General features: G+C 47.4%; 1 protein-coding gene and 1 non-coding gene across 2 annotated transcripts; both read right to left on the bottom strand.

The window, feature by feature from the left end:
* Nucleotides 1–331: 331 nt before the first annotated feature.
* Nucleotides 332–3,723, bottom strand: LOC128296860 (centrosomal and chromosomal factor). Its single transcript, XM_053032369.1, has 2 exons — nt 3,419–3,723; nt 332–1,743 (listed from the first exon to the last, which is right to left on the bottom strand). Exons 1-2 carry the CDS (start codon nt 3,721–3,723, stop codon nt 396–398), a joined length of 1,653 nt encoding a protein of 550 aa, XP_052888329.1. The 3' UTR covers nt 332–395.
* Nucleotides 3,724–11,449: 7,726 nt separating this feature from the next.
* Nucleotides 11,450–11,522, bottom strand: Trnar-acg (transfer RNA arginine (anticodon ACG)). The gene has a single exon. It is a non-coding gene; the product is annotated as a tRNA-Arg (tRNA).
* Between the last annotated feature and the right edge of the window lie 1,198 nt (nt 11,523–12,720).

The following is a 12,720-nucleotide window of genomic DNA, read 5'->3' on the forward strand; positions in this document are numbered from 1 at the left end:
GCACCAAATGAGGAAATATCTCATCCAGTAAGCGGATTCGGTGTGCATGTGTACTTGTGGGTGTGTATGTGTGCGTGCGTGCGTTATCATTGCATACCATGCAGTGGGGAAAACGCGAAACCAAAAGTGAAATCAATTTCCCTTCCAATGTGAGGCACTTCTTCCCCATCTACTCCGCCTGTCTACGGGAACGTTATGCGCAGTTTTAGGGCAAATAAATTAAGAGTTACGTTAACGTTATGGAAGATGGGAAGCGCACACATGCACACGCACACACTGCACGACACCGTTACTGCTTGTACTATACGCTACTACTATTACTATTACCACCACTACTGCTACAGCAACCATTCGCACAGACGCACCGAGCGTACCGTTGGGTCGGCGGCCTACTTTCAAGTTTCCAGCGACGTAACGACGAGATTGTGGAACACGCTGGCACCACCGTCCGTACCCATCAGCATGGCCGCCTGGCCGCAGGAATCGACACCACCGCCCCCAACTGCACCGTTGCAGGAAGCGCTCGTCCCGGTAACGTTGTTGGCCGTCACCACTGCGCCATTTCCAGCCGCACTGCCCGTAACGCCGCAACCCATCGCCGTACCAGTTGCGTTACCGGTGGCGGCTGCGGCGGCCGCGGCTGCTGCCGCTGCTGCAGCAGCTGCACCTGCCGCGGAAGTGGCTGCTACGACGGCCGCTGCCGCCATTGCACCGCCATTGCTAACGCCGAGCCGTAACGCATCCATGATCACCTCGAATTCCTTTTGATGGTGATGGTGCACCTGATAGTCGAACCCGGCCAGATCCGGCAGTGGATGGAACGGGTGCAGGAAGGGATGCGAGAAGGAATGCAACTGCTGCTGCTGCTGTTGCTGCTGGCTCTGGTGATGTTCCAGCAGATCACCGATCTTTGGTCGCTTGGATGAGATGATACATTCGCCATCGTGGGGTCCATCGTCACCATTGACGGACCGCTCAACCCCACTGCCGTTTTCCGTCGCCGGCGGACAATCGTCTATTCCCGTGAGGAGACGCCCGGCACTGGGGAAGTAGATCTGCGACAGGGCTTCCCGCACCAACCGGTCACTGTCGTCGTCATCGATCGAGGCAAACTTGCGCTTGCGTGACACCATCGCCTGTTCGAGCTGTTCCGCACCCTGTGTTATCTCCGGATCGACCAGCGGCATTGCCGCGTCCAGCGCGCACAATTCCCGATCGAGCGTCTCCAGATCCGTCTCGACGGAGGACGACTTTCTTTGGCTCACCGGTCGGTCTGCGTCTGACGAGATGGACGTGGTTGTGGTACAGTCCGACAGGGTGGAGCTGTTGCTGGCGATGCAGTTGGAAGTAGCATTAGTACCGTGGCATGCGTCCGCACTGGGGCTGTTATTCGTTGGCTGATGTGCGTTGGCCGCTTGATGCAGATGGTGGTGGGACTGAGACAGCCGCTGGTGCAGGGCCTGCAGGTGTTGGTGGTGGTTGAGGTGGTTGTGGTGGTGTTGCGAGGATAGATTATGATTATGCTGCAGCTGACAGTTGTTGTTCATGTTTTCATTGTTGTGCACAAACTCGCCGAGCTCGTCGCTGCAACTACTGCTGCCGTGATGGTGCAAGTGATGGTGGTGATGATGGTGAAGGTGATGGTGATGGTTGTTGTTGTTGGCATTGGTAATATTGTTGTTAATGCAATCCTCCGACGATACATCGTCCTCATCGAGCTGCTTACGGGAACTATCGTTAGATCTGGACGAAAAAAAAGAAGAAACGCAAAACGAAACAACATGTAAATTAATTTGTTACTAACAAAAAATCAACGTTGTGTCATAACAAACAGCACTCAACAACGCGTAGTATCGCTAGCCAGTAAACAGGAATAACAGATACTCGATTGATTTGCCGTACTCCGTCGTCGTTTCCCAGAATAGAACATACGAGCCTCGATCGATTTCTGCGAAACCAGTGTGACGTTTTACGCTAATGTCATTCGTGACGTCACATGAATGACAGACGCCTACTATGAAAATGTACGAAAACGGCAAACGAGAAGATTAACAGAGTGACAATCAACGCTACGGTGTGCGTACATACAGAGCATTAATTGAATAAGAGAAGCGTGAATCAACGTGTGCGTTGCTGAGTTTGGTGAGCGTGCTGGTTTGGGATATTCTCAAACTTTTGTTTCTGTTGTGCGATAGTGATGCTTATTTATGGTAAACTTATGTTAGTACATCAACTGCAACACTACTACCATTTACTTCTAATGGTATTGGTGTTTAGTAGGCACCTGGTGTGCGTGACTTTCGGTCCTGTTTTAGATAACGTTTTTTTTTTGCTTCTTTCCAAAACGTCTAACGTCTAACGTCAAAATAACGTCACCGTTCACTACACGTCACTAACCGGTACTTAGCATCTGTTTTGCAACTATATTGGAAGGTACGGTTCGATATGGAAATTATCGCATCTCTCGCGTGCTTCTTCTCTTGCGAGAGCAGGAAAAACTGTCTAAAATTAGCCATCTAGTGAATTTTAGCAACCTTCCTTGCAAAACCCACATATACTTCACTTCCATTTGCCGCCTTTTCCCCTTCTCTTCCATCCAGCATATCAAACGGTGGCCCCAGAACTGATGCCCCATCCTCAGCCATACCCCGAGAGACCTGGCGGCCTCTGCAACTTGTCGTATTGTTATTTTCGGTTTTTGCTATTTTTAGTGCCCTACCAGATCATTTTCCCTCATCAGTTGGGGGATGAAAGAGAGAGAGAGTGCGAGCGCGTTGAGCGGCACATAATACGGAAGAAATCAATCGAATTACAGTTTGATGATGAAACAATAGCCGCAACATCAAACACCCGCGTGTTTGTGAAGAACGCGAACGTTAAAAGTCACCGCCGCGTGCACACGCTTCACAACGCTTGATTTCCGGTCACACACATGTTTTGTGAGGAGGGGTGTAAAGTCTTTCCGCTCTACAGCATCTTCAGCACCGTCTCCGACTTCCTACTAACTCCATCGAACCTTACTGTTGCGGTGGTAATAAACAATATATAATTTTTTTCCTACTGCTTCTACTTCTAATGGACCTCACGGCACCGACATCCAGAGCATAAATGTGCGTTCTCTTTCGAGGCGTTTCGTTTTCTCTCGCGAAGGATTGTTCACTCGCAGACACGGTGAGATAAAAACCCGTTATGCATCTCATCCACAGCCACCGCTTCACCACTCGCGCTCTGTTCAACTTGTCGTCGGCACAAATTTACACACATCGCACGACGCGCGTGCAAGTGATTCCCTCCACTCATCCGCACGCATGTTTCACTTCCCAATCACGTTCTCACGCACGCAATCGATCGCACTGGACAATTAAACGTCACACTTGCATTGAAGTAGGTAACAAACGGAGCTGGTAACGATACTTACTTGGCGAGATTGGAGAGCATCAGGAGCTTGTGCTGTTTTTCACGCCGTATGTCATCGGTGAGGCGCGAGTACGTGTTGTTGATGCACACCGATCGGCGCAGGTTGCGCTCCGAGTCCTTGATGCGTTCCAGCTTGTGTACGCACAGCTGCAGGATCCGTTTGCGCACTTCACGCTGCTTCAGCTGTGGCGAGATCATCGGCACTTTTGGGCGATTGCGGCGGATCGGTGGCGACGAATGGGGCGGACCAAACATGTCCGAATCGTCCTCGGCCACGGTGGACGTACTGTTGGTTGGCAGGGTCATGGCAATGATGGTGATATTGGGCTGAAGCTGCGAAAGCTCTCCCCAACACACACACTCTCACACACGCACAGATCACACGATACGAAAGCTCTTTTTTGCGAAGGATGATCGCACACACCACGAGCTTTGTTCACTAATCGCTTGTTACCGATTTATAATTGCTCAGGGGGTTTCCGCTTTAAGAGCAAGTTGGATGCACAGATAAAACGAGGACGAATTGTCAACTATGTGCAATTGAAGGTGACTGCAGTATATTCCTTGCTTACCACACTTTAACTAGACACTTTCTCAGATACACGCGTCTACTATTTACGCGTTTTCCGTTTCTAGTTCACGCTCCAAATTCATTCACTTTTCAATTTCTGTAACGCACACACATACTCGTTACTACCAGAGTGACGGCGGTACGCGGCGTTACACACAAACGGGCCGTTGGTTTTTTTTTTTTGGAGGCTGGTGGTAATGCTTTCTTTCCTGTTGGCACAACAACACAATTTGGGGGAGCAAGTTGCACTAGTTCGGAACACTTTGGCCAACGTATTAGACACACGCACACAGAATCGCGCGATGGACAGACGGGTCGGACCAAATGGACGGGGTTGGTGTGTTTCGAAACCCGTTTGTCTTACTCGATCAATGCCGCCGTCGACCTTGCCCCGTTAGGTAGGCCGTTAGGAAGGAGTAGTTTAACGAGTCACTCCACACACACACACACACAGACGACGCATGCACTCGTTTACAAACCCCTCCCGCACACTTGAAGCGGTGGAATGGTCTAAGGGTACCCCGGGGCTCCAGTAGTGCCTAATGCCAAGTAACAAACGCACCAAACAATTTTCTCACGAGGAAAATCACTCTACACGGCCTCCTTTGACGTTAGCGAGAGATAGGGCGCTTCACAAATGTGATTATCGCGCGACGTGTATATCCGCTGATGTTCGAAAGCGCCGACGAATCGCATCCAAACGGGAGAACCGACACCGTTGCACGTGTGTACAATATTAGGAAGCAACAACACAGAAAAAAAACCGAAAGTATTTCCCCAAAACGGGAGAGAGAGCAACAACAAAGTGGTAAATTGACACGCGACTTCCGATTGCAGAGTACCACTTTCTGTTTTTATTCTCACTGTTATTGCACTGTGCTGTGGTTTGATTTGATACTGCGATCAAATGTACACCTTTTTGTTTTCACACTTTAGCTTCCTGTCGTCTTGACTTTGCATTTCTCCACCAACTGCTATTCCGGGTTGGCAAGTTGTAACATAAATATTTTTTCGTTAAATATATTCCTCAATTCCAGCCGAGCACGTATCCTTTTGTTTATTTTTTAATTTGTGTTTGTAGTCTCACTAAACGAAGGATAATTAATTGATCAACACGAATGTGTCCCTTCCTGAGGTTTATCACACACATCAACACCTTCCACTGGCTTTTCTTATAAAGGGGCCTGTATCAAACGCGCACGTTTACATGCCCGCCGTGTTGCTGCACGCTCGAACGCCGGAACGAAAATGATTCGAGTGTCCCCGAGCGACCGGGAACGCACCCGTCGAACGAACAGCACGCAGGCAGTCCGTGCTCGGTTGTGTGGCGAACCCAACGAGCGCACACGGCCGTCTCACAGCGCGCTCCAGCCGCACGCCAGAGAGAAACGACGACATTCGAGGCGACCGTGAGTCGGTGAGTGACCCAATCCGTGTTCCGTCATTCTACATCGTTTACAGTGTAACCGTGTAAAAACACAACCCGGGCACTCACGGCACCGTATACGCTATAGGTGATTGTGTGCGGTTGTGTACGTACACGCGTGTATGAACACTACGGGCGAAGAAGCGCATTTTCGGAATCAGCTGTGCCGGAGTGGTTAAAACGGTTCCCCACCACTAGGGAAGGGTATGTTCGAAGCGGCCAGGGTAGGTTTGTTGCCGCGGAGGGGAGGTAAGTACGCACCACGAGAGACGGCCGCTTCTTTTGTTTCTTTATTATGTAAAAAAACCCGATATCGTTCGTCTCTCACCTTTTCTCATGCACACAAAAGCGTCTCGTACGAGCAGCTCACGCAGTGTGAGCTCACGATGGTTCACTCTCATCGGCCACAATAATCAGCGATACGGGCGCACGATTGACGGAATTGTGTTTTTCATCCCTCTTTTGTTGCTTCAAAATTACGCTCTTTAACATGGGACGATCGTTTGCCCTTTTTCCATACTGTTTCAATAACGCTTCAAGGAACTCGCGCACACTAGGGTAGCGTATGTTGGTTTCAATTTCCTTCTCTCATCCAATGCTCGATAAACAAAGCGAGCAAACTGAAGGAAGAAAATATTCAAAAACAAAAAAATGCAACAAAAAATCGCCAAGACAATCGCCCCATCCCCCACCAAAACGCCCTCACTCGTCAAGCTCCGCAAGGTAAAAATCGCACGCAGTGAGTACGTGGAGAGTGCATTGGCTAACCGATTTCTACACGAGATCGTAAAGGCAACAGCAGGCAAACAACAGCAATATTTAAAACTCAAGGAAAACGCTACCTAACCTACCGCGAACGAACCGTAATTTGAAGGTCTGTTGGTCGATTGGCTCGAACCGGTGAAGATGATGTGCACGGTGTGTGAACCACGTATGAGATGATAAATTCATGACGGGCTCACTCTTCCCGCTGGGGACGGGGAAGAGACCCGGTGAGTTGCTCACTGAGTGAGAATTTTTTTTTGCTCCATTGCACTCGTACACGGAAATTAAGCTGCGTACGCACCTTGTTTGTTGGGTTGTAGTTAACATTGAGGAAAGCAACAAGAGAACGAGAGGGGGAATAGAGAGTGAAATGTGGAGCGGGGATTTATTATAAACTGCACGCATCACATTTCTCCGCACACACACAACAAGAAAGAAGAATCTTGTGCCCGTTGGGGACTAGCCAGTGCGAAGAAATAGCAAGGCCTACTTCACCCGATGGAAAACCACCACGTTTGTGACACTTGTTTTGACAGCTTCATAGATCCCACACACCCGCTTGTTGTCGTTTGCTGTTCGCGTGCGTGCGTGCGCGAGCACGAGCACGACAAATGCAATGCGAATTTCCACCACAAGCACGAACGGTCCGTCCTGCCTTTAGGTGTGCTAGGCGGTGTTTATTTGTATTCGGTTGTAATTCAGTACATACGTTGTACTTTCGATCTGGTTCTGGGTTCTACACTTATTCCCAGCACCGATACGTCGCGTAGCCGTGTTTGTTGGGCTTCTGTTGAGCAAAGTTCAATCATTATTCGTATGCTTCGCCGTTTCCTACTGCAACCCGTGTGAGCCGCAGGGCAGAAGAGGGCGAAACAGCTGGTCGATCAGGTCGAAAACGCAGCACCCGAAAAGCGAACGGAGAAATAACGACACGTAGAAGCACAAGGAAAACCAGCAAACAAATCACAAACTCAAGGACCCACGGAGGGTTTGGTGGAGAGGGGGGAGAGGGGCGATGCGAAGAAGGAAGGAGGTTCAGGGTAAGCGCGCCCGTACGCACCGCAACATCACCTACCCTTCTTGCTGAATACTTCATTTTACGGGCGGAATTCTTTCATGAAGGGTCTTTCTCGCTCTCTCTCTCTCATTCTTCACATCACTCACGAACGATTAGTGAGCAAGAAGGGGAGGTTTTTTTTTTGTTGCTCCTCGTTTGAACCCGTTTTATCACGCACCAAGCACGTCCGAGATGTGCATGTGTATGATAGTGCGTGCTACCGCGGGAGCATATGTTAATTATTTGTTATCACCACACACTCGGACAGCAGTTGGCAGTTGGCGTTAAAGCCGAGTCGGCTTTAAGTGAGACGAATGCGACTCATTAGCAGCCCTTCTTCTGCCTGTTGCCATTCGCACCGCTTTATGATGTGTCAGTGCACGACTAATGTTCTTCTGTTTCCGTATCGTTTCGTTTATAAGAAATTAATACGAAAAGACGAAATGACATTTTCTCAGTTGATTTCCTTCCTTCGCAATTAGTCAAATAACAATACGGCACACTCTTATTTTTTTTTACCAACATTAACACACCGAAAGGGTAAATCGCTTCCTTTGGGGTAAAGTCTTCGGAAAGCAAAAAAAAAACTCGATAAGTATGTGTGATTGTGGGTGTGTGTGAGTGTACTTCCTTTTTTATTACAGAACACATCGTTGTGCGCCATTCTTGGCTAGCAATCAAATACACGAAAATCGGATACGGAGCTACCCCTCGAGTATACGTATCGATGGCAACCAGGATATGCTTCTTCGGTCACTTTCCTTTCCCTGCACCCACCTTGAACCAAACGTGACGGTGTGAAAGAGAAAATGTAGCACAACACGAAGAAGAAGCTTCGCAAATTATATGACAGCAATGAGCACCCGATTGGTGATGAAAAAGTATCTCACCTCCGCACCCGTCTCACACTCTCATGCTCACGAATCGTAGTGGGTGCTCTCAGTGTCTGTTGGGGATTTTTTTTTACTGTTTCTTGGACCACTTTTTTCCTACTACGAAATCGAACGTACACCGCCATACGCAGGGATTAAATCTGCTTCCTCACAATCGGAGGAAATTGGTGCACATCTCTTTCCGATCCGGCAAGGACCGCTTCGGTCCGGAAATGGTAGGATTCTTTAGGATATGCATTATTTCTCAGCACCGTTCGATCCGCTTTTGCTTCCATCAACACGCAACACAAATCGATGTGCACCAACAACATATGTGTAAGACCCCTTTCACGGTGGCAACTGAGACACACACCGAAAGCGGCGTACTATGCGGCAAGAGTGTGGAGATACACGAAGCATAAAAACACACACCCCAAAAAAAATCCTCGCGTGTGGTAACAGGCACGTACATCGTACGCGGCGCGTATCCAACAAACTTTGGCTCTTTTTGGCGGCGTTGCGTTCGATACCTAGGCCCTGGTGCTGCTACTGTATGATGCCAGCAAAGTTCTCGTTGAATCGAACCGGAGCGTAGAATGGGGCACTGAGAAGCGAAGGTACGTTTACGATAGGAATGTCGTGTTTTTTAAACACCACAAAATATTTACATACGGGTGCGAAAAAAGAAGTCCTTTTAAAGGGATTTCTTTAATATTTGAATGCTGATGTTAGGAGTATGTTGAAGTAATTTTAGGCCGCTTTAAGGTTTCTTGAATAACTGAATAACTGAAACAATTTATTCGCATTAGAAGCCTTCGTGTGTTCACTTTATGAACAGTTTTTCATATCATGTTGTGGTCTTGCAATTGAATGATTTAATTAATTTACTTTATAGCTCACGATACAATCTCGTCTACGAGTAATTGGAAACACCACATGAATCGTGCTAATTTTCCTTAAGCCATTAATCTGCTTAACTTGTTCACTTTTCAGATTAATACAAAACTTTGCAGAAAACAATGACTCCGGCATACACAACTAGAGTCTTCGTCAACGAAACATTCACGTTTCCATAACGAGCGTTTTTTTCCTTTCACAATTATTGGGATGCAATACGATACGATTCCGAATGCATTTGACACACGGTTGCATTTTCCTACGGGTCCTTGCACATAAGGGCTCATTGTTGTACTTTCGTACGTAATAAAAAGATGAATAGGGATCGTTTTTCCCCAATATTTCGCACTCTTTCCGTTTGTAGCGGATAGCAGAACATTGCACGCTAAAGCGTATTAGCCCGTCCCCGAGGTTAACCTAAAAGATCCTGTTCAACTCGCGTGACTCAACCAAACAACCATATCGTTCGTCAACCAAGGGTTGGTTCGTAAATACCAGTCCCCGGTCTGATTGACCCGGGTCGTACGGGTACGACATTCGGAAGGAGCGCAAACGGACGGCAGAATACGCGGCGTGATTCATCGATCGACGACGAGAACGATCATGGCATAGTGTGATGTTTTCCCCTCGGAACGAACGTTCTTTCCCTTTTGCTGAACGTCGTGTGACTAATGTATGACGGCGGCAGGGATGAAGAAGATGCGCACGTCACGCTCACTTCTCACCGGTGACGGACAAACGGTTTCTCACAAAACCCAGCTCATCGATCTCACGGTCAGTCTGTTGGCCTGTGTTTAAAGTGGGTTTTTTCTTTCTTCCCAGGTAGCGCACAAGAGGAGTGTGTCAACAAGACAAACGCGAACGCCACACGCCATCATAAGTGGATTAATCGTTCTAGGGTTTAGTTCACTGTGGTCATGTTCAAACACGGGAGTCTACTTTATTTATCGCAACAAATCAATTGCTCCTTTATAATAGATTTTTATAATTCGGTAACGTAAAACTAATTACTCTAACGCACCATTTCCTTTGTTTTTACCTTTGCATCCATGCTTGGGAATGTCCTTCGAAGGATTGACTTTATCCGTGGAAGTTCGCTACCGTCATCGGGGGTTGCTCTTAGCGAGGACGACCTTATCATTAGACTTCCAACTTCAATGCCCTTTGGCACCCTTTATGAATCCACTGGCGTGACAAAGGACCGTTCGGAACAATGCTAGAAACCCCAGCACCAGAAAGAGCAACCTTCATGTGAAAGTGAGCAGAAGAAAAAAAAAACAGAACTCCGCATTTTCATTTCCGGACCCATTGCACTATAAAATTCCATCGCTTCCTTGTACCGTATCCTCGGAACGATTAAAGGTACAGGACAGCTCACCACCACATATTCGCTGCAGAGCTGTGTGCGCGTCAGGAAAAACGGGTCAACGGAGAGAAAATGATACGCGTTTCGGACCGCAAGCATGCGTTGAAAGTGAACAGAAACTGGATTGAGCATTAGATCAACCGATCAACCGATCGAACAGCACCAACAGTCCAAAATGTGCGTCAACACGCTAGAATCGCTACGCAAACAAGGGGTAAACCCCGCGTAACGTCACCATTTAAACATCAACCCAACAAAGCAACCATTGAGCGTCCGTGTTGCCTGTATGGCGGAGTAAGCAAAAAAAAAACGCACACACACTCGCACTCAAAAACAACAAACAACACACAGTAATGTCCCGAAAGAACTACCCCTGCAGGTTTGCCGTACGTGTATACGTGTGCGATGGTGTCGATGGTTAAATACAGCAACAAATGGTTCGCGAGGCGGCATTCGCATATGTAGATCAATGTCAAATAATATGAAGCTTTTTCAGGTTATGTGGCGCGACCGACCGGTGACGATGATGCATATGAAAGATTACTGTGGGTGGCGGGGACGTTTCGGTGGTGGTTACGGATTGACGTAAGCGTATACAGCGCCGAGCCGATCCCCGTGCAGAGCTGAATTTCTGCGCTTCTATCACTAATTTTGTTTCCCTCTCTTTCGTTGCTAATTGTAATCTTCTCTCTCTCTCTCTCTCTCTTTCTCGCTACACTTGAGGTGGCAGCAATCTCTTACTACTAAACAATGAAGTAGTTAGTTTACAAGACTTTACAGCAGATGCAAAAAATACACCAACCCTGGGGCGCGCATGTTAGTGCCTAGGGCGAGGTGAATCCGTGGACTGCAAAATTATGAGGCAGGAAGGGGCACTCGACACTTACCTACCGTTATTGTTGTTGTTGATCCGCTGAGTGCGAAGGCGAGGTAGACACAATTGAATAAGGTCGTTAGCGTTATTCTACTACCCTTCATTACTGTGTATAATAGCGCGGGACCCGACTCCTGTTTCCGATCGAGATCATATCCAAGACAGGGCAAAATGAGATCAGAGGAAAAAAGCTCTATCACGATCCGATCCTGCCAGGAGTCGAACCTGGAATCTTCTGATCCGTAGTCAGACGCGTTATCCATTGCGCCACAGGACCCGTCGAGAGAAGCGGTCGCTAGCAAGCGATTAGACGATCGCACCAAACATCATGGCCCGTAGTGCGAAAGGGCACAGCGCGATTACACGACTTTACACGGTGCGTTACAATGGCACGTCGAATGTGTTTGGGAAGCCCCCCCCAAAAAAAAGGGAACGCACACACTGCCAACCGTAGCACGCAGTGCAAATCGAAACACAGGAGGGTGACGGTTTTAATTGACGAGAGGGTGCTCTCAACATGCTCAATTTGCGCGTTTTTGTTGGGGTAGTACGACAGAAAACAAGCAAATGCATACATACGCACAATACATTCGTACGATTGCAGCAAAACGGCAGCAACAAAAAAAAACCCTACAGGCAGGGGCAATGCGAAAACCCAATGTTGGGACTGCGTGTGCATATGTGTGTGTGTAGCTTAATGCCCTCCCTGTATGGCCCCCGCAGGCCTTTGCGGTTCCGTCCGCTAGTTAATTCTCGATCGTTGCAAGCGGACTAAAGCGAGACTGTAAAAGCGTGCATAACAAGTGAACTGTGGTGGCATGTCGCCGTTACAGCAGCCTCCTCCTTTGCGCGGACAGTACCAGCTGGGGAAGAGACGTGAGCACCTATCAATGCGCAGATAAGTTGGTCGACTATTTTTTAAATCACAATTATTTATTATGGTGGCAATTTGAAAGAATTTGCATTTTTCGTTGCCCAAAGCAGTAGTGCAAATATGTTGGCCAGGAGGAGGAACAGAAAACAAAAGATAATAATTAAAAACAATAACATGTACAGCTAATTAAGGTTGTTCGAATGCTTATTTTGTTCGTTTCTTTTTGTCATTTGTTTAAATCATTTTCGCTGTTTTTTATGTCTCTTTGCAAACCTTGCATTGTTGTTTTCATTTAAATAAATTTGTATTTTGCAATTGCTCATTATTGCACTGTATTACTGTTTACTCTTACACGATTGTATGTTTAATACTCGACATTGCATTCATTTCAGACATGAGTGACATAATTTACTTAATTTGTTGATAAAAGCAAGACCCAAATCAACTATGTTTTCGTTTTGAATTTAATTGTTTCTCGATGTGGTGGTGGAGCTAGCCGATATATTAACAAGCTTTAAGAGGATGTTGTAAATTATCGAACTGTGTGTTATATTTTCTTTTAAATCCAAGACTTAACAATATATGAAACATCGCGAAACCA

This window comes from Anopheles moucheti, chromosome 2 (assembly GCF_943734755.1).
Source record: "Anopheles moucheti chromosome 2, idAnoMoucSN_F20_07, whole genome shotgun sequence".
NCBI classification, from domain to species: domain Eukaryota; kingdom Metazoa; phylum Arthropoda; class Insecta; order Diptera; family Culicidae; genus Anopheles; species Anopheles moucheti.